Source organism: Neodiprion lecontei, chromosome 1 (genome assembly GCF_021901455.1).
Source record: "Neodiprion lecontei isolate iyNeoLeco1 chromosome 1, iyNeoLeco1.1, whole genome shotgun sequence".
Taxonomy (NCBI): Eukaryota; Metazoa; Arthropoda; class Insecta; order Hymenoptera; family Diprionidae; genus Neodiprion; species Neodiprion lecontei.
Window position 1 is genome coordinate 39,891,178 of NC_060260.1, and position 23,410 is coordinate 39,914,587.

At 37.4% G+C, this 23,410-nt stretch overlaps 3 protein-coding genes across 3 annotated transcripts in view; 1 reads left to right on the top strand and 2 right to left on the bottom strand.

Moving 5' to 3' along the window:
- LOC107217193 (guanine nucleotide-binding protein G(o) subunit alpha) overlaps window positions 1-3,513 on the bottom strand; it is a 39,384-nt gene extending 35,871 nt beyond the window's left edge. The window contains exon 1 of the mRNA XM_046746276.1: window positions 2,547-3,513. The gene's annotated coding sequence lies outside the window, so the exon portion shown is untranslated. The remainder of the gene's footprint in view (window positions 1-2,546) is intronic.
- Window positions 3,514-10,434: 6,921 nt separating this feature from the next.
- On the bottom strand, window positions 10,435-18,120 carry LOC107217203 (ran-binding protein 9). Its single transcript, XM_015654615.2, has 8 exons — window positions 17,785-18,120; window positions 14,273-14,628; window positions 13,998-14,185; window positions 13,347-13,459; window positions 12,750-13,187; window positions 12,162-12,485; window positions 11,847-12,030; window positions 10,435-11,276 (listed from the first exon to the last, which is right to left on the bottom strand). Exons 1-7 carry the CDS (start codon window positions 18,101-18,103, stop codon window positions 11,897-11,899), a joined length of 1,872 nt encoding a protein of 623 aa, XP_015510101.1. The 5' UTR covers window positions 18,104-18,120; the 3' UTR covers window positions 10,435-11,276; window positions 11,847-11,896.
- A 913-nt stretch (window positions 18,121-19,033) lies between these two features.
- LOC107217205 (neuroglian) lies at window positions 19,034-22,949 on the top strand. Its single transcript, XM_015654616.2, has 8 exons — window positions 19,034-19,213; window positions 20,244-20,332; window positions 20,457-20,787; window positions 20,958-21,418; window positions 21,506-21,862; window positions 21,982-22,237; window positions 22,313-22,633; window positions 22,740-22,949. Exons 2-8 carry the CDS (start codon window positions 20,266-20,268, stop codon window positions 22,792-22,794), a joined length of 1,848 nt encoding a protein of 615 aa, XP_015510102.2. The 5' UTR covers window positions 19,034-19,213; window positions 20,244-20,265; the 3' UTR covers window positions 22,795-22,949.
- The last annotated feature ends 461 nt before the right edge of the window (window positions 22,950-23,410 follow it).

Below are 23,410 nucleotides of genomic sequence, written 5' to 3' on the forward strand. Positions count from 1 at the left end.
ACATATTATAAATACCGGCACGCTAGTCCAGAACTTTGTTTATATTTATGTAAACACTTTTAAATCCTACAATCTGCACAAAAATAAAAACCGAGTTATAATGTGAAATACAAATTATGGCAATCCTTTTAACCTTCACGATAATTAGGTATTGCGTCATTTATATATATATATATATATACACACACATTAAAAAGTGTATAATACGCCTTATGATTAGTATGATAATACGGATACCTGTATAACCCGTAAATTATGCAACTTCCCGTGTAAATTATTATACACTACGACGAGTACAACGTACGTATGTGCAGTACTGCCAACTTTTCACGACAGTAATAGGTATGACTCTCTAATTAATTCATCTATTTACATTTGTTGTAGATAAGGTACGCATGAATAGTGAATTAGAATTAAAAAAACTTCCGCTACAGTCGAATTTAATTCTTCCTTATTTTCGACTCCCATCTTACTACGTATAACATATACATATGTACGTAGGTATAATCCTCACCGCACGTATTATACCGCATTATATACCTACATCGCTGCGGAAGAGATGCGTTAATTTAAATTTGACCCGAAATTTCCGGACTTCAGAGACCGTTATACACGTATCTTGCCCCGCTTCGTTAAATACTGTACATACATGCACGTAACATGTGTGCATTTGAAATTTATCTACCTCGTACGTTGCTTTCGTTTCTTTTGGTTTTTTTCTAACCGCTTAACAATTATTCAAGACTCGTTACGCGAACGTCAGCGATTCTCTTGTAAGAACGCGAGATACGATTCTCGCAGTTGATAACACACATGCCATTAAATTCACGAGGATGAACCCTAGCATCCAGAATCCACAGCGAAACGTTCTAATGTTCATTCGAATAAGGTAGCGAAGACCGATAGTCAAAATTTCGTGAAAAAACCTTGAACCTCCGATACTTTTATAGAATTAAGAGGATGAAACTAAAATGCATTTTTCCATTTCCAAAAAGTTTAACTCTGGCTGCTAGCTTCAGCTTCTTCTTGAATAAATCGTGAATGAAACAATCCATTTCGAACGGAATCTAATCGATAATAACGAGATTCTAATCGAAATCAAACTCGAGTTAAATTTTCTTTCGTGCTCCCTAACGTGCCTTATTATTGTAATTAATATACCTACGTAAAAAGAAAGGCGTGACGAAAGTAGCAGGAAAAAAAAGTCGTCGAAAGAACACGCAACGTCGGGCATGCAGCAGCTTGAACGAGGAACAATTCGTTTTTCACGAAGTTAAAAAATCGACCGCCGAGGTTTTCCTTCATTACACATTTGAATCTCGGAGGCGGCGTACAACAACGGTACGAAACGTATATACATACTTGTGTCGGACATGTACGCACGGGGGTGGGTATTTATTTTAAGAAATATGAGCGTGTATGTAGCAGCGAACTCGAAAGCTGCCGCAGAGGCGGACCCGATCTCCGGATTCTCCGGCAGGCACTTATTCATCATGCTTCATTGGTGGGGGTCGCCGGCTGCCGATGGATACAGCAGTGAAAAGCAGCGGCAACTCTGCGAAGAGCGAACCAGCAAACTAGCGATTCTCCGTTTCGTTCCCGGTCCTGAACGACGAGAGCGGGGCACCGCGGTAAAAATCCCGTTTTAATCTACACCGTATCTATCTACTATCTACCGCAAATAATTACGCACCGACTACGCGGCGCCGCGTCGACGTCCTTTCATTGTCGGTTTTCCTCTACTTGTTCGCGCGAATCCGCAGATCGAATACAAAATTGTTAACGAGGATGTAACCGCGTTGCGCGACATCTACATCTTCACAATAAACTGCATGCTCTGTTCTTATGCATCGTATTACAGATCTATGCAACCTATGCTCTTCGAATAGTTATTTTCAAATTTGAATTTCGAACGTTCGACCGCGGCTTGCTTCGAGCCAAACGTCAACAGCAGACGATCGTTCTCGCGCTTCGTTCGCTCAACGACGATTACGATTCGCTACGCTTTTCGAATACTTGTTTCCAAATTTGAATTTCGAACGTTCGACCGCGGCTAGCTTCGAGCGGAACAGCAACAGCAGACGATCCTCCTCGCGCTTCATTCGCTCAACGACAATACTGGTTCGCCGAAATATCGCCCCGAAATTCACACTGGGTCTGCTCGGAGCACGTGAAGGCGTGCACATCGAAGGTACCTGCGAGCTATTGACTCCGAGTCCCGAGCGGGCGCGAACGGGAAACGAGACGCGGGGACGGAAAGACGGTGATAAGCCGACATCGCGAGGGATCGAGCAGCGGCGGTGGCACTGCACGCACCCTCCTACGCACGCCACCAGCGAAGCGGCGGCCGCAAAGCAATTGACTCGCCTCTCTCCCCCGTCCGAGGAGCGGAACGCCGCCCGCGTTTGATTGGAGTGCCATATTCGAGCCTAGGGAGTCGGCGGCGGTTGTTTCCCTTATTTTTTCATTTTCATTTTCTCTCTCTCTCTCGCTCTCTCCCTCTGTCTCTTTCCCTCTCTCTCTCTACCCTTTTCGTCATCACTTACTTTCGAAGCCACCCCGCGAACTCGGAGACCGATGAAACGGCTTCCTCCTCGCACGTCTCCTGCTTCCTATGTCCAAGGGTGGTTAAACCGCGCCGTTGCAGCACCGCGGAACTCGGACATTCATACACCCTGGACTTTCGACTCCGTCGGATCGCCTGGCTGCCTCTGCCTTTAATCGTATCACACTGCCTTTGCGGGTCGTTAACTCCCTGCTTTATTCTCGAATGATGGATTTTGAATTTCGATTATTATCCCCGTAACGATGCGTTCTCGCTTGTATTGTACCGTTTTTTTTTTTTTTTTTTGCCGATAATTATATCACCGTGATATCGCGACGAGAGAATTATTGGGGATTTTTTTTCGCGCACTCCCGGTCACTTGTATTTTCCGATACTATGTATTTGATCGATAATTTGAGAATCGTAAGCCCCGGCACAGCCCCGTCTCTCAGGAGGTGGGTTGGTACTTTTTACACAATCCAAACGGGGGGTATACGCTCTGCCGTTTCTCCTTACGCGTTTTTTGAAAAAAAAATTTTTATTTTTTTTATATGTATATATATACTCTGAATCGTTCACCGGCGACGCGCGGTCACTTCTATTTTTCTTCCAAAACTACGAGTTGATATCACTTCTCCCTCTGGCTCTCTATTCTCTCTGGATCTACTCCGCCACCTCTTCGCCGTTTGATTGATGCATAAACACTCCCGAATACTCTTCCGTTTATATATCGTCCCGCGCGATTCGTCCACCTTTCTTAGGTGCCTTCTTCGCTTTCTAACAGCGAAATCGAGCTACGCCCGGGCTGTGCCTTCGTCGTGACTCTAGCTCTCCTCCCCCTGCGGGAACGCGATACAAATTTTTCTAAAACCGATCGAAAAACGTCTTTTGACAGCGGCAGGCTGGACGCGTACTGGCAGCTACCTCGACGCCAGCGACCTCTCGCCCCGCCCGAACCTTCGCTCGCTGCTGGGGACGAGCCGGCCGCCCGATCAATCCCACGCACCAGCCCACGGGCCCCGCGTCTAGGCAGAGGACCGAGATCCTGTTTGCTGGAGATTCAAACTACAGCCTGGCGACATCTGGCGTCGCTTGCCCGAACCAACGGTCGCCACTTCGCTCGGCCGGTAACGACGAGAGTTACGGTACTGAAATACTGCCGGAAAGATAGGACGCGAAGATTTGAAACGGGGCGGGGGGAAGGCTGACTGCTGGAATTTTTAAGACTTTTGATTGCTTGCTTTCAAATTATATCCGTCTTGGCAGACGAGTAAAGTATTAGTTGGTATGCTTCTTCGAAGGAAAACAAAATTTGCGTTATTTTTAAATAACGCAATAAAAAATATCGTTGTTCAACGAAACGTGTCACGAATTGTCTTCTTTTGCAACTTGATTATGGAGGCTGTATGCATACATCTCAAATCCTAAATTGCTGTGAGGGATATACGTGGTAGAACGAAACGATTCACGTTTGGCAAAATGCCAATATTCATTCACAAAGTTGAAACTCATTGTCGAGAATTATTCAAATATTCAGTCTTAACGGTGAATATATAGACATATATATATATACGTATGTACACCACAGTATCCGGTGATAGTTTGTTTTTGTGTGTATACTATCGCTTCTTGGCATGACATCGTGATGTATTTCTTATTTTATTCTATCATTAATTACTTAAATTTCTTATTTCTTTCGCGGCTGAATACGAGAACTTTTTACTGCGTTCAATGAACGTGTAATAATGCAACGACGATCCCGAATCTTAGTTATGTACAAAAGAAAAACCTGCGACTTATCTCGTTGTAAACTGATCAAATTTACAGTTCAATAAAACCTGAATTTAATTATTCATTCATTTATTTCCGTTTACACACGGGTAAAAATTATGCCACGATATAATAATGTATCAACCTATTAAAATTCTACATGTATGCCGTGCATGTGATATTCTGCCTGACAGACCTTGATCAACACTTGCTATTTTGCACGAACGTACTTAATCTCCTCCACCTCCGCCTCCTCCTTCTCCTCTTCCTCCACTTCCTTCTTCTCGCCGAACTTTTGTAACGTACAACGTGTGTGTGTGTGTGTGTGAGTATAAATAGCAAGATCTTTTATACAATTGCCTAATAAATAATAGTTGGCGTATCAAAGTAACGACCGCTTGCAGTATAAAGATCGTATATGTGTAAAGTTTGGATTCAAAATGAAAAGAATATTGGAAGCTGCACGGTTTGATCAAGGCTGTATAATTCGAATTGTAGATGGTAAATAAGAGAGAGAAATAGAAAAATACGAAATACAAAATTATCAAGCCTAAAGTAACGCCAGTGAATATGTGAAATTACGGATGCGGAGATAATTGAAACAGAGTTTCATAGTTTTTACATAATAATTTGATTATCGCAGACTCATGTACTGTATACGTATAATATATTTATGAATTTTTGTATGCATAGGCGAATCAGTATATGTATAGAATATATATATATGTATATATTATTGCAATATATGCGCTTTTTTCCACTGTACTTTATTGAAAATAATATATATATATTTATTATTAATATTTATATATATATATTATTTATTATGTATCTATGTATATATTTTGGTTATTATCAAACAACACATGACATTCCTGATATCATATTTACATCGAGTGTCTATTACAATTACTCAGTTTAATGTATTATCATATCGTACAATAGATATTATTACATAGTTATAGGTCATTTAAAAATTTGTGAAATATGTTAAAAGTGCCCAACTCTACATGTCGTATAAGGTGTGTATATATATATATATATATATATATATATATATATTATATATTATATATAGTATATGTATTAAAGGGAAGGCTCAGTGTTACGTTCGAATGTCAAACTGTATCCAATCAATGATGATCGATATACGATAATTAATTATGTATTTCGGAACTGCATCAATTTGTTTTCTTTTTCTTTTATAATATACAATCTGCTCGACCGCAACAATCAAACCGTCCCGTGCTACTGTTGCTGCTGCTGCTGCGGCTTCGCTGTTTTATTATACAGACACTCAGAATGTTATTCAATTGCACCTAGGCATCGTAATCAAATCGGTGCGTGAAATTGCGTCATTTGTACCAACAGTTTCCAGTGAATTTCTTATATTTTTATAACCAAGAAACAACTTATGGAATGATTTTTATGTAGTATTTTTTTTCATATGAAGTGGGTAAGAGATTGTTATATTTTTCCCCTTAGTTATTCATATATACCTGATGAAAATTTTTTATTTTAAGGGGCAATCGGGGCGCGTTTGCAGCGTTTGAATGAAAATTTCGCAAGCTAAGTTCTCTGTTTTTAGACTGTTCGGCGAAGTTGCAGAAAATACATCTTGCCATCATTTTGTTTCATACGGAATAGCTCTCGACTAATTTCTAGTACTGAGAACAATTGGATCGTCAAAATAAATTCCCAAGCGTATCCCCAGCGGCCATATTGATTTTGAGAGATATCTTATTCACAAAATTTTGCAACTGTTTTACGCTATGTGACCTTTTGCGTTAAGACAAATACGCAATTCTCCCCTTAGAAACGTTCGAAAAATTTGGATAAGACGCGATTGTACGCACAGATAACCGATACTGTGTGTGTGTGTGTGTGTGTATATATATATATATATATATATATATATAATAAGGTTTTTGCGTGATATTGTGTGATAACATTGATATATATATGCACATATATGTATAAGTTATATTTTAAACAGCTAAACTAGGACAAGCTTTAATTATAAAAAATTATTATTTCTTAAAATCGACGGGTGAGCCATTTATCTGCACAACACTTTAGCATTTGTCTCTTATTTAAACTTAATTTCATAATTTTTAAATATATATCTATGTATATATTTATATTATACTTACCGAGAAACCTTATGTTTAATACTTACTAATCTTTACCTACTGTCTTTACTTCTTAAAGCCGTTAAATGAATATAACGATAATTTATAGAGACATTCGACTATCGCACTGTACAGCTGTTATCTTGACCTGTAACGTTGTACCGGATTTATTTATTTATTTTTTTTTTTTACCAATGCATAACATCAACGTTAATGACTTTTGTCAATTATACACAATATATTGTAAGACGTAAAGACAGTTACGAGCTTGAATTATTTCTTTCATCTTATATCAGACTTCACACTATATAATCATCGCGCGCTTTAAACAAGAAAAATATAACTTGGCTACTATTCAACTTTCCTAATCACAATCTACCGTATGTTGCTATAATTAATTAAATATAGGTATATCACCGCTGGAACACGAGGATGCGATATCGATGTGATCTAGACTGTAGGATGTCTCGTCAATCTTATCTTCGTCTGATCGTCGTGATGCTTGTATAAAAGAGGACTAAGATCTACGTATGATTATTTTTATTTAATTCATTTCATTAACTTATACGCTGTCATTGTTGTTCTCCTTCTTTTTTTTTCAATATTTATACATAATATATATAATATATAACTATTACACTTACGTACTATCTACAACTCTTTATATAGTCGCATTCCCCTTTTCTACCGTTTCCAAAATTACTCATCTTATTTACGAGTGAGTTCAATTGTTAAGATACGACTTACGAAAGAGCGATTACAGAGGCAGCAAATAGAAGTTTCATTCAAATATATTATGTACCTATACTTTATCCGTCGGGCAATCTCCGTATCAAATAAAACGCGTTCTTGTAACTCTCAACATGTTTAGATTTGGCGCAAAGTTTTATCATACGTTCTCAACTGCGCAGCGTGACCTTATCTGTGAATTATTTCAAATTTCTTTTAGCTTCCGTTTAAAAGACAACGAGTTTTGAGTCTTTACGGTAGTGAAGTCAGCTGTTGAGTTATATTTTTATTCTTAATTTTTCACATGAAATTCTGCGTAATAAAAACGCAAACGATAACAAGATTGAAATACCTTGCAAGAGATAATTCCAGTTTTGATTTGAAAAGTTGTTGCCTCTTCAAATTGCAAAAGATTTTAATATCGTTGATAAAATTGATTGCTAACGGACATTTTTTTATTCGCTGTGAGACTTAAAAAAACGTTCCGAGAAAAAGGCACAACTTGTAAACTCAAAGGCGGAACCATCTCTCGCGATAGGTCTGAAAATCTGTCTTTAATTGGTAGCGATCTTGTTTATTTTTTTTTCATTGACGTAGAATATGACATAAATTTTAAGAGTTCAAAAGAATGTAATCATTTATCCCCCTTCGTTCGGTAAAGTTCACACTATCTTTCTAACGAAGTCTGGAAGAATTTTAAACAATTCGCAGACTTTGTGATAATTGTACGCAAATTTACATCGTATGAAAAATCTTCAGGATTCTTTAAAGTTGAGGTGTACTACACCATATATGTATACCGGCATTGAAAAACATTTTCTCATCTTGTTTTCACACAATATTTTCGACCACTTTTAATTGACATTTGATACATTGAATCATACGCTGGATCACATCATAAGGACCGACTCTTCATGAATTTCGGAAAATTCTCCAAAGAACGGGCAATCTTCTAATGCGCAATAAATTTTTACCGTTGTTTTCACATTTCGTACTACGTATTATGTAAACTTATGTTGTTCACAAAGTGCAACCCTCGATGAAAACCGTCAGATTCTGAATCCGTATTTATTGTTTTATATCTATAATAGGATCGATTCCTCGTTTTATTTCTCTGTTTTTATTTTCTTTTAAACATACAGCTGCTACTGCGTATTCGGAAGTTGCGCTCACCGCAAATTGTAGAAGGTAACAGGAAATCAACGATAAGATACCAAACATTACGGATTGTTAATCGAGGAGTTTGGACATTCCTAACGTTTGGAAAGATATCTTACCACCTTATTTTTTTTTTTCTTTCACAACCGCGGTGAACGCACAAAGAAACTCGAGATACACAATCTTTCGAACAATACAAAACAATGAAACGAAATCAGAACCAGACGATATTTCGCATTGCGTTATACACATAGGTATATGTATACAGAGTACTGGAAACATTACCGCGATTGTGTGTAACAAGTTTTCACTCCTCGCATAATCTCTACAGCGATGTAAGTAACGTTTCAAACAGTACTGATTACTATGCTTTGTGAAAGTTAAAACTTATGCACAACAGAAGTTCGAGATCCTTGTAGAATCTTCTTCGTTCTCCAAACAACAGTTTCATTTATTTTTGATTTAGAATCACTACGAATTTTCTCACGATTCGGGTTTGTAATATTATAAAAACCGAAGCATAAAGAACGCGTTTGAAGAACAAAACAGTTGATAATATATAATTGCCATAAAAAAAAAAAAAATTTTCATACGATTTAAAAAAGAAAATCAGAAATTCAAACAGAAAATTTCTGTTGCCGTAATTTCTCTAAAACTTTTTACAATATCGAATATGTCACGACATTTGTCGCAGATTAGATTATTTATTTTTACGAAACAAAGCAGTGCGTATCTTGCAATTTTAGCATGAAATTGCCGCCGACCACGTACATGTAAAATTTAAAACGATATCATTTTTCAAAATTTTACTATGCTCGGTTGATTGTTCAAAAAACTTGTATTTAATGATTTTTTATTCGAAATGCGTGAAAGTAAACGGGTGATATGTGTTGCACTTATAAATATAAAGATAAGTAAATTTTAGGGACGGAAAAGACCCGCAGGAATAAAGATAAACGAAGGGATTAATGAAAATAAATTGAATCAATAAAATATATTAAACAAATATTGTATATATTTCTGTAATGCCTAATAATAAAAACATAGAAATTAAAATCATCAGGTTAAATGGGCATTGTTACAATTATAATTTATTAATTATTAAACTCGTTAATGAAATTATTCTGGACGAGTCGTTCTTGAGAGCAAAATACATAAACATTATATGGGGCACACAAAATTCATTTAAAAAAAAAAAAAAAAAAAAAAAAATAAAAGAAAATAATAAAATAATAATAATACGTCAAGAAACAACAAACGATTGCAGACGAGAATCACATACGACGTACTTCAAATGATCGATTGCTCGTGATAATAATAATAATGACAATAATAATAATAATAATAATCCTCTATATTCAATAATTCGCATATGATAAACCGATATAAATTTTTTTTTTTTCTGACGCACTTAGCACAGTTTCACGTAAAATTATGAATCACAATATATTTGAAATTTGTTTACAATTCTTTTGCGTGATTTTATCTATTTCTGTCCATTCTTCTCAAATGTCGTTAATTGTATTTATTTTTCGTATCCATATCATATTATTCGCTTCATAGCTCATCTATCTATACAGTACATAAAACGTAACCACTAAAAATCATTCGATTCGAGTAAATCTATTCAATTTTTTCTTTTTTGTATACATATAGGTATAGTAAATTATTGTATTTTAACGCACGCTTTTACTCCCCTATCTGCATGCGGTATTCACATTATTCTTCATCGTCTCTTCTTCTTCGTCTGCTCTTTTTTTTTTCTTTAAATCACTTTCTTTTAATAATATACAATATAATAATATACTATGTCGCATATAAAAAACAATTACTTAGTATAGAGTAACGGGTTCGATTCATAGTTAAGTAATCAATTTTTCTTGCTTTCACTTCGTTTCTCTTTTTTGCTTCTCTTTTATGGTGTCATCGTACTCGTATATTAGTTATATAAACATAAGACCTTGTTTTCTTTTACTTGTTGTTCAATTGAAGTTTTTTGTTTTCTCTCTCTCTCTCTCTCTCTCTCTCTCTCTCTCTCTCTCTCTCTCTCTCTCTCTCTCTCTCTCTCTCTCTCTCTCTCTCTCTCTCTCTCTCTCTCTCTCTCTCTCTCTCTCTCTCTCTCTCTCTCTCTCTCTCTCTCTCTCTCTCTCTAAATGTATTGTTTTCGTACTTTTTTTTAAAAAACATTATTTATAGTTCCTCGCCCCCAGAATTTCTAGTCGTTTCAATTTCAAATTCATTATTCCTTCATTCGTTTCAGTGAAATTATAAACGTAACGTACGTATATAAAGTATAAAACTATTCAGTGAGAAATTATTTTCTTTTTAATAAGGAATTATAAATCATAAACGATCAATGCCACATTTCGAAAATGTATAACGCACCGTTGTATCGGGACAATCGATGAATATTACGGAAAAAAAGAAACAAGTAACGACATATAAGGGAACAAAAAAAAAAAAAAAAAAAGCACTACGTGAGAAGATAATATAAGTTTATTATTTTTTGCTCATTCTCGGCCTGCTTGAGAATTTCGCTAATCAGTTGCGATTGACAAAACGGAAGGAAAAAAAGATACATTTCGAACGAGATGAATCCGGGAACGAGGTGAAGAAAACAAAAAAAAAATTAAATTGGTCTATGACGACAGTCACCGTAGATGCGTTTTTTAGTTGGTTTTTCGTTTGTTTTTAATCTTTATATCTCTAAGAAAGCAATTTATCGTTTGGAGCTAAAAAACCGTATCGTTATGTTTTGGTTGGCAGGTCTGAATGTATGTATACATATATATATATAATATTTTATTGTTGTTTGTAGTGTGAGATCGAGCCCATAACAACAAGATCGACGATATATCGGATCGCTCTATCTGAAGAGGAACGCGATGTCGCGATGTTGCTGAGTTAGCAAAACAATCTGCTCCACGTTTCGCCTTCGTACCCTAAAAGACGATTCTTATCACTATTTCATTCAAAAAATCTAAACTTTATCTTGAAGATTAACTAGTTTATCTAGATTATTTTACTCTTAAGATTTGTAAGTTCATATTATTGACCGCATGCTCATTGACTAAATGTATACGAAATGTTTAAAACTACTCTTCAAAATAAACTGATTATCAAGATACAAGTGAGATTCCGAAACTCTGGTATTTCAGTATCGAATTTGTTCGAAATTTATCAGTTAAGGGGATATCCAGGAGAAAAAAAAATGAAACGCAAAACGAACCGATCCTCCTCTTTTCACTTATTGATAACAGTTTTCGGTTCAACATAATGTAACATCAGTTCGAATCGGGCTAAATTTTTGCCTGAAAATCCCCGTATAATATCACATTGGGCGAACAGTAATATTGTTTATCTTCAATTATTACTATCAACCCTTTAAATTTTTTTAAAACCAGGCGTTATCTTCCATTCTAGCGTCGACTTGATCATCGATAGAGGAGAATAATGAAGGAAAAAAACAAAATAAAAAAATTAATAAACATAAGAGGGAGGCATCCACTCACCACACTCGAGCGGGCAAAAGAGGCGGCCGGTGGAGCAGGGGTCGGGACCGTCAATATTGAACAATATTATCCACGACAGCAAAACCACAGGCACCAAGACCCGCGCTTGACATTAAGCGAACTAACTCTCTGGCATGTGACACAGCAACCTCAAGTGGGGGTCGTCGTGGTAGATTACTGGACTCTGTAACGAAAGAAGGGGATGAAAAAAACAATCGGCATAGTTATTTTATCTTTGCAATAAGACGCAGTCAATCAGTCTTCTTCTTACTATTCTTCTGATTTTTAATTTCCTTTGAAGAATTAATTACTTACCAAGTATCGCGGAGTTCAGCCTATCACAGACAGTTTCTCTCTGTTGGGAATTCAATTGCCACCCTACCGGTGAACTCCACGGGTTCGAATATGCCAACAAGCTAAATGCATCTTGGAGCATTTTTTTATTCGCATCATTTTTACCGTGCTGTTGCCTTAGGTGTATAGACTGGGAGTACAGCTGCCTTCCGAATTCCAACATCTTTTCGACCGCCTGTTTGTTACCTCCGCACAGTAATTTCTTGTTACTCTTACTGCTCGGATTATCAACGTTGTTACTACTACTGCCATTTTGTTGCTGATTTTGATTTGAATTGTCTACCTCTGTCACAACAGACATAGAACAGCAACTAATTATACAATGCGTATATTGTGAACTGATAAAAATAATTGCCAGGATTTTCATTTGGCGAAAGAAACCAAAGTCGAGAGATAAATTGAGAAACATTTTAGTAAAGTATGAGCAGTGACGCAAATAAGCGGATAAAGATACATAAATAGTCGAGGAATCATTGACGAAACAATGATTGGAAGGCGTATAATTAGAATCGTGACTTAGAAAAAAAAAATTACATTCGTTCATCTTACCCATATCTTCAAAGCCCCCGTTTTCACACTTGTGTCCGTTAGTGTTTAGGTCGCCATTTTGATATCCGTTGCCAGTTTTGACACCATTGATGCCATTTGGACTATTTTCTTCCATGTCGACATCATCCTCGATTTGCCCGTTGATGATTTGTTGATCGCCAGCACCATTCAGAGTATTATTTAAGTTCATTTCTTCTACACTACCGTTTGTCGATGTTTTTGTATTATACGCTTTGGTCGATTGTATAACGCTAGTTTGGTTTTCGCTGCTGCTAGTCTGGCACACCTCTGAATCACTACCATTTACCATTTCGACAAATTGACGACACTTCAGGGCGAACATAAGATTTGGATCTCGATCTAATAGACCAGGGTATAACCTGGTTGTTAGCTCTATAGCTTCACCCATTCGTCCCGCTAAAACCAACTTTAGAATTCCTGTAAACACAATCCAAATACGCAGAGCATATATTAATCTCTTTCAAACATTTTGCTGCACTAAATACAAAACAAAACAAATATGCCTAATTTGTCATAACAATTCTTATGGGAAACGAAATATAAGAAAAGTACTTTGCTTGTTTCAAAAAAACCTACTTTGTCTATTCTTAATAGAATTTATCTCTTCCTCAAAGACCTGTCCAGTGCTATTGGCAAAGGCTTCGGCAGTCGCGCAATATCCGTGATGGACAAGATACGTCGATACCATTCTGAAAAAATATATACAATAATTAATATTCCCCATTGATATTCGTTAGTTCTTGCTCGAAACCAATATGTTGGACAAAATAAAAAATGCGACTACATTTCAACAATTTCTTTCACCTGCCTTTGTCTCAACATCAAGAGAATGCTCGTGAAGTTTTGGTTATTTTGAAACAGTTCTTTGCTGATTAGATAATAATAGAGCAAACCGAGATTGAGTTAATAGCGAATGACGAACTTTCTCGCTTGTTTCTGCAACTGAATTGCGGTTAGTGACAGCAAAGGAAAAAGAAACTCTGCGTCAGATTATGAAAATAAATTAAAAAGATAAAACTAGATGGAAAAGAGAACCAAATCGATTTGCGCAATTTTTTCAAAAGCTGGCTAAGAATTTCTACTCCCTCTTTAACAAAGATTCTAAACAAATTCACCGATTCCGAGGAGTAATGTACAATGCCACTGCGATATTTGGTGAGAATTCAGCTGCTTAAACTACTTAACTCTCAGTGAGTTTATTTATAGACTTGATACTGCTGTACATACTTATGTAGGACAGACTGCCATTGTCCTTGGCCATGATCAGGCGTTGGATAATCTATTATTTGCAATCGCGTTCTGACACGCAGCTCATTGATCATGTCACCGATATCGAATACGAAAGGAGCCTGACCAAAATTTGCATCGACAATCTCTCCCGGTGTTTGGAGTCCGACGGTTGGATACAAGTTTGGCTGAAAATCATGAGGAGAACTCGTATAAGAGCGACCCAAGAATCGATTGTTCAATGACGATAGCTAGCAGTGTTTAATGTTACTCACAGGAAGGTCAGTGAACGCTATTCCAAGATGATGTCCATTTTTTGTATAAAAAGCGGTGTTGTCCACCAAATTTACTCCGCATCCAATAACGTCTCCTGTTGTAAATGTCGGACCATACGGCTGACCCGTTCCGGATGAACAAAAACTGTGCCCGTCATCGCCGTGGTAACCGTAAGAATTTTTATCCCATCCAGGAAGTCTATTTACATTTACGCCGTGAGCGGACAGACCAATTCCCATGTAACCGTCTCGACCTTTGCTCACTATTTTCACTTCAAAATAATATAAGCCACATGCTGCCGGTATTGAATGCATAGTGCGGACGCTTGCTGCATCTTTATGTGTTTTTCCATAACCTGAGGAAGAACAATTGTTTTCAGCATTGAAGAGTTGGATCTATATTCAGGGGTTTTCTATTACTGTGCTCAAGCGCAACAACATCCAATTTAATATACCGCGATGATTTAACTTGGTCGATGTTTGATGTCAAATGCCGTTGACCACTAAGCCAAAACGAGTTACAAAAAGCGTTTTCTTCAAGTAATTATTACTCGTTGAAATACATACAAATGAAAGTAAGGGCTGCTTCCCAGGATCATATTCTGACAAAATCCATAGAACCAGACATTCAAATATAGTTTTAATTTATACACATTATTTGTTTTCATGTTTGCTCCAGTTTGTATCGAGCAACGAGAGCTGATTCGGCCGCCAGCACAGTGTGAACTGATCTGCAGTTACTGCTTTTACATTTAGCACGATAGGATATATAATGAAAACTCTAGTGAAAAGGAAGGATGAAAACTGATCAACGGTACGTGGGATACAAAGCCTGTACTTTGGAAAATAAATTCCTGCGTATGTACCAGTAAAATCCAAATGTGTCTGTGATGAATTTTACTTCTCGTGATAAGAAACGATACAGATCAACAGTAAAGAGAATATTACGTACATGCACAACTGAGTATTCCAAGGTTTAATTTTCAACTGTCTTTAGCATTATGACGATCTGAATCTATGCCATTGGCAAAAACTTGAGTTTTAATTAGATTCAATTTCAGTTTAATAGGCGACGTGAAGAGGAGATCAAAAGAAGAGGATCGGAGTGAAAGACAATGCATGAAATTTACAGGTTTTTCAGATTTGCAGCTTTTAGTGCCAGACCAAGTAAACGTCGCAGTCACGAAAAGCGATACACCTGCTTGCCACTCAGCATACGCCGCAACGCTCTAATATTCATGCGATACCGGTTTAAGTCTTATCTTTGTATGACCTTCGATGAAGAAATAACTTCCTGCTGATACTTTGTCACATTCTTGAGCTGTTGCTTGGTTACAGATAATTCTAATTTTGACGATTTTCAGAAGAATATGTTATAAAACGACTCTGTTATGAGCTCTTTTAGTGCAGTAGACTTGTATTGATTTACCGATAATCAAATATTACTGTTCCAAAATAACATTGATGGTGCAAAATTAATCAACTTACTGTATAAAAAAGTACGAAATTTAGCAGTTACTTGCAGTGACACGTTAACAATAATAAGCTTTGCACACGTGGTTGCAAATTACATAGCTGTAAGGCTGACACATGTATGTGCGGACATTTGACAATTAGGTCAGTAGGTCAGGCGTAAACTTTATCAATGCAACTGCAGAGGCTCGTGAACAATCTCTATGAAAGCTCACATAAAATATCTTGTAATATTTGAAATAATATACGCATAATTCAGCCATAAAGCTTTTTCAACGGTATTATTTCCCTACTCGAAATATTGTTGACCGTAAAGCAGCAGCCGTTTGATTGCATCAGATGTCTGACACGGTTCATTTATTTCTCTCTCAAGCAACCACAACTTTACATTATCGTTACCAAAATCTTTTGAAAATATCAAACGTTTTTCAAACAAATGACCGATTGATTAAAATAAAAAAAAAGAAATATAATAAATGTAGGTTGACAGTCTAATGGGAAATTATTGTTTATACGCATATTGTTTTTCTTTCACGAAGCAAAGAATGAAGTATTTTTCGTTCTTCCTTAAATTCGTTTGTTTTCAAGTCCAATGTTTGCGATGTATGCGCACAAATGGCAATGAGTATTTGGCAATGAGTTCAAACATGTTTTCACGAAACATATTATACTTGATTGCCCAAGTATGCATATTCATTTATATGTACAAGTGGAATAGTCTGTGCAATTACTTTCACAAGACAAGGAATTTCAATTGTACACACTACGTTGTATAAATTGAAAATCTTGCGAATATACAAAAAAATTAATGAAATAATAAAGATAATAATTCTTGATCAGTGATGATGTTCTGAAAAAATACATTTTCGTTGTTTCTTCATGGGTACACATACGTTATGGACAATTACTCCGAAATTTCTTCACCAAAAATTCCCTAAACAACGAGTCATATTTCGATAATAATATCGCAGTTTAAAAACTATACGCATAATAATACAATCGTACATACATACAACTGTAAAATAAATAAACAAATTTTTTTGAAAAAGACAATGCATTTTGAAGGGTTCTAGTAGAAAGATGCATAGTTTAAATTCAGGGTGAGTTAAATATATGACACAATGGTGATTATATTTCAATGGAATTAATCTGAGAGAAAATTTTGTTATTGAATAATAAATTAACAATAATACGATAGTTTTTAAAACAAATAGTTGAATGAAGACTGATTTCGGATGTTGAGAGGTTGATTCGTCGGTAAATAACCGATCGGAAATTTTCGCGAAAGCAGGATAAAGGAGGGAATAAAAATCGCAAGCACAATGGCAGCCGATGAATCGTGCAGAAAAATTAAATTTCTAAAATAAAAGTAGATTGAAAACATTGCGCAGGGCTGCAACAACAACAAGGCAAACAGAAGTAGTAATGCGCGATAGATTTGATGTTAAGTAACGTGAATGTAAGCAGGCTACGCTACGCAAGAACAGAGACAGGGAACAGCTGTCATTGACATTGTGCGTCTACGCACAATTTTTCGTCCACGTTTTCCCGAGGCGAATAAAATTGATATTTGTGGCGATTGGTGAGCCGTAGTCGCGAGGAGGGAAGGGTGAAGGGGGGGGGGGAGGCGGGGTGGTACGAGGGGGGAGAGAACCTCGCTCGCTACGAAATAAGAGAATTGTTCAATGACAGAGTTATTTACTGGTAAAATTGAAGTGCCCAGGTGAAAAGTGGGAGAATTATACGGATCGACAAAGGCGAGTTGGGGGTGAAGGAATAACGAGGGACGACGACAGCGCAAGATAGGTGCGATCAGCTGATTCCTTTGTTTAGGTCACTGACACTCACGAAAAAGCACCCTGCCATTTTAAATCGATATTGCCGAGGGATACGTCGGATTGGGAAATAAATAAATGGCAATTTGGTGGTAATTTTTAGTGATTTTTGGCCAGGTGACACTTGTGGTGTCAAAAATAAATCGCTTGTGAAATATCCTTGAAATACGCATCGCAGTTTGAGACAGAGGATGGCTAACTCACCTTTGTAATGGACACGGAGGTTGTTTTGCGACAGGCCTATGTAGTTGAACTTATCCTTTGGACTCCAGGATCGCGGCAGCGGCGTTTCTTCTTCGTTCACCATCGGGTAGAGCATCTTTAAACGATCGGTTGGCTGACTTTGCCCTGAATTTGTACCTGAAGGCTCCATAGCGCTCCGCTCTTCACTGGTTGCTGCCATCTTTGTCATTCTCAACCCCACCACTAGCTCTCCCTGCTGTTCAGCGAGACAGGCTGGCCAAGAGTCACTGCTGCCACACGCGCGGGTCGACAAGTTACTAGACTTTTGAATTTCGAACATCTCGAATCACCGCGGAGACGGACAAGAATCGTTTCGATATATTTGCCACACGAAAAATTCACTTTTCACACGTTCTATTGATACTCAATTTTGTACTGAAATACAAAAGAAAGGTGTTTTTAGAACTGTCGATGTGCATTCTTGTAAGTACAACGTACATACATAAAAATTAGCGAAGAGCGTTACTTGTAACTACAGACCGACCGAAGTTTCGATGTCAGTAATTGGACGAAACTTCGGCTCAGCCGAAACTACCGGTCGTGTCGTGTCCGGCACTGGCGAGTATGTTCGAAATTAATTAATTTTGTACTTACGTTGCGTTCCAATAATAAAGGGATTTCCTAATAAATTGAAGTATTTTCTTTAACCTAATCGAATATTCTATTAGAAAGCTACGAAAAACACTAGATTTCAGGGTATAATGAACCGTAATGAACATTAAAGAAAATTTTTATTATAACTCATAACTATGAGTGAAAGGTTATAAGATCCTAGTACCATTTTTCTATGTAAGTTTCTAGGATTAATTATTGTAACAAAAAATAGATTTAATATTTCTGCCATAATACAAAGACGTCAGTTTTTAAATTACGATTGAAAGAAGAAAAATCGAGCAACAAAAACTATGTGTCATTCGAAATCAGCCACAATCATGCTATCCAAATAGAATTAATCAAATGTAAGGAACTGGAAGAGGGTCACTTTTTTTTACCATGCTCGAAGTCACGTCCACGGTTTTTAATATGACAATTTCACCATCTATAACGATATATTTGTATAAGTGGGATGTAGCCGATAAGACAATTTTCAGCTGTTTGCAATGAAAGTGCACAGCGTTAATAAGTTGCGATAGGCTAGGCTAGGCTGGGATAGGATAGGATAGGAAAAGAAGGGGATATCTTAACGCACCATACAAAAATCGCTTATACTTGTACTACAAGCGGATCGCCGCTTCGCAAGGCCGTAACACATCTTATTTCGTCCGTAACTATGTTACATTATATAAGCGATTAAAAAGAACGTTACTCCGTAACTCTATACAGATTCAATTTTTGGTCGTGATTTTGTGGAATAAATCGATGTACTTGAATTTTCATGGTCCAATTTGAGGTAAGGATTTGTTTTCTACTCACTGTGTAAAACTATTATGAACTCACTCGAATATTTATGTACTTCAATAACTATAGTCGGGTCTGAAACATGAAAGACCGTGGGTCACGGACCTCGTTTCGGTCAAGTTCATTACTTTCTCTCTTCACCATGAATACATCTATGATTTGCTGTGCTGAAATCTTATAGTCAGGTGTCAAATTCTACACATCTATGAAAATTGGATTTTAAACATGGAACTTGTCTTCAATTTTCCGATTTGTTCATCGTTCCCGTAGCTGATAGTCCGGTTAAGATACGATTGTGAGATATCTTCTTCTGAACCTTGACCCGTGGTAGATTTTGGAACTCAAACATAGTTACAGTTACGTCACTGTTTCTTCTATCGTTCGATATGGTGAATAAGGAAAGGGGGTAAAGGAGGGAAATCTAAAAGAGGGCAAGTAAAGTACGTTGCGTCCCTTTTCCAAACTTTTGACCATCACGTGTTGCGGTTGTAACATCCACAACTGATTCACTATAGCTTCACTAAAAGACGTGATCAACAGCTCGGATGATACGAACTGAAAGTCGCCGTCGTTCGGATAATACGTGTTGACAGAACTCCGAGACTAACTAGAATGACACAGGCCTGTGAAATTTAACTTTTAATTTCCCCCTAAAAGGAATTATGCTTTTTTAAAAGTATTTAGGTATATTGAATTAAAATATAATGCTAGTTTTTTTACAGCAAATCGAGATTTATTTTTATGCAAGGTAGAAAAGAGAAAATAAAATTTATCAGAAAATTTACGTGATAAAATTTTTCAAATATTTTTCTCACAGATTCGTACCTAATACCTACCGAAATTACTACTTAGTTTTGCTGGGAGAAAACCATTGCAGGCCTGTGTAATCATTAATCGTGAACTTGAGTAAAACAAATTGGAATAATCGAGTGTTTTATATTGTACAATAATTTGTGAATATTAAAAAATTATAGATTTAAAGAAATTACTCAAAATACCACTTTTTTCCATATCATTTCTAGACTCTGGGAATTATATACTAGGATGACACATCTCATCGTGTTCTCTATCGTACCCATCGCATTGACGATTCTGCATGTATCTGCTCTAAGTAAGCTTACTTTACTTGCATTTTATATTTATAAATTTCACTTATTATATTATTTTATAAATATATTTTATCGTGATAATTATGATGGCGATAATCGTTGATTATATAAAAATCATTGATATAGGTCCAGAAATTATACGGGCACCTACCAATGAGGCGACCGTAGATGGGAAACATGTTCGGATTCCCTGCCGCGTTACCGGTGTTCCTGAACCTGAAGTCAAATGGATCAGAAACGGTGTAGAACTCACTGGAGGTAGGTACACAACCCTTGAAACTGGAGACCTCGAAATTAGAAATGTCAACTTCCTTGATGCTGGGACTTACACATGTTACGCGTCCAACAATTTTGGCCATGATAATGCCTCTGGTATTCTTGTGGTGAAAAGACACACGACCATCACTGAGGCACCTGAAAACTACGAAGTCGCTGCCAGATCTACAGCAACATTCAGGTGCATGATTTTCATATTTAAAAAAAAAAAAAAATATTCCTCATTTCTTCTCAACTAGTCCAAAAGTTTCTATTATTGTATTAGATTCGAGTACCACATTGCCTGATTTAAATAGCTAAATTCAATTGTATTGCAGTTTTTAGTTTGAACTAATCAAATCTGTGTTCCAGATGTAACGCTGTGACAGATTCAAGTTTAACACTGACCATTGACTGGCTGAGTAACGGAGAGCAGATAGATTTCGCCATGGAGCCAAGGTTCATCAAGAGCAACGATAATTCATTGACTATCACAAATATCATAGACTTAGATTCTGGAACGTACAAATGTGTTGCTCGCACCGAGCTAGATGAAACAAGCGCTGAAGCCACATTGACAGTCCAAGATGTGCCAAACGCACCTCGCTTAGAGGGAATACAGTGCGGAAAAGAAGAAGCCAACATCCGTTGGGTCTCTACGGGTGACAACAGAGCTCCCATCTTGCGATACACCATCCAATCCAACACCAGTTTCAACCCTGACACGTGGGAGGTTGCAAAGGACGATATTCCGACCACAATGCAAACCTACAGCGTGCCACTGACGCCCTGGACCAATACGACCTTTCGCGTTTTGGCATGGAACAAAATAGGTGAGAACAAGGCATCGATTGTTGAATTTAACCGGGTTTCATGTAACGTTGGGAAATGAATTTTCATCGAGCTTTACTTGAACACAGGAGTGTCGTTACCATCGGTATACAGCGAGACTTGTACCACTCCACCGGACGTCCCTCATACCAACCCGAAGAACGTCAGAGCTGCGGGTACAAATCCACATAATATGATCATTAAATGGACCCTGATGCCTCGCACAGAGCACAATGGGCCAGGGTTCAAGTACCGAGTGTTCTATAAACGTGACATAGACGGTGCAGAATGGACTATTAAAGATATAAACAACTGGAAATTGCACAAGCTTCAGGTAGATAATCTGCCAACGTACCAGCGATACAAGATCAAAGTTGTGGCCATTAATAACCAAGGAGAGTCAAGGGTGGCGGTGAATGAAGTCTTCGGTTACTCAGGAGAAGACGGTAATTATCGGTTCGCACTGCGTTTCTACAAGTTAATGTAAGGCAAGCATGGTCCATGTGTAAGCCGTCGTCGATTTTATTCTTTCTAACCAATTGCTCTTTGTTTCCTTCTCACACAGTGCCGCAAGAAGCTCCAGGGAACTTCACACTGTTGAATGTAACCGGAAGTACGAGTGCATTGTTCTCATGGAACCCCGTACCAGAGGAGTCGATTAGGGGAAAATTTCTGGGTTACAAAATCCAGACGTGGACAGACAAGAGTTCGGAGGAAAATATGACTGAGAGACATATAAACAAGGGCGCGAGTAGATATTTGTTCAAAAAATTGGTACCATTCAGCAGAAACTACGTCAGGATTCTTGCATACAATAAAAGGTACGGATCGAGGAAAAGTTGAGGAAATGATGATGACCAGCTTCTTGATTCAATGTTTTCAATTATCTGCGATAGGTACTACGGCCCACCGTCGGATACGCTCAGCTTTGAAACACCTGAGGGAGTTCCAGGAATGGTCCGATCGTTCGACGCAAATCCTCTGGGATTTGACGCGCTCAATTTAACCTGGTCGAAGCCCGAACACCCCAATGGAATTCTCACAGGGTACAGAATTTCCTATCAAACCGTTTCAGGCACAGAAGTGGGACCCCTTCTTGAGATGAGGCCGTCCGTCGCTGACCCAGAAGCCACTAGCGTCGAGCTACGTGGATTGACCCCGGAAACTACGTACAGAATCCATATTCGAGCCGCAACGAGAGCCGGGGAAGGTGAAGAGTAAGTAGTATTGGCCAAATGTTGTTATACCGATTTATACATTGAATTAAGAATCATTCGATGATACTTTATAATTTTATCTCACTTTTTTACAACCATTTTTCAGGTATTTTATCGAACAATCAACCGACAGCGCGGACGCAGCAGATTATTATGACTAATAAGTCGTTCAGAATTTTCCGCCGGTTGGTGCAGTGAAAGTGGGCCGAGTAACATTTGCCTGAAGGAAAAATAATTAAAATAATAATATTTTATGTATACGTTTTAAAAGAATGTATTTCTTTCATTTAATTAACAATGGTATATGAATCTAAAATGTCGACTTTTCCTTTGAACGCGTTCACAGTTCGTCAGAAGTTCGAGTGTCGCCGGAATTACAGTAGCTTTAAAGCATGCATAAGCGTAAGACTTCTAAGTTTTTGCTACTGAATGTAAGCATATTTTCTCACACAACAGCGGTTTATAATTATCTGAAAAGCTAGTCAAATGAAGTATCAATAAAAATGTTTGTTAAATAATTGAGCGTCTAATCCAATTGACGCTGGTATAAAATAACTGCACAGTTCTTGACAAGCTTGCATACGATTCATGTTTGCCGTACGATCACTTAATTGTGCAGTCGACCAATATAACTACGAACCAAGTAGAAAGCTGCTTTTGCGTGTGAGCTGGAATCCTTACGACGACTAAATGAAACGCTCGTCAAAGCACGGCGAAGTGCCAAGCGATTTGTGGCACGTAATGACAATTTCCAACAATCGACGGAAGTACACTGCA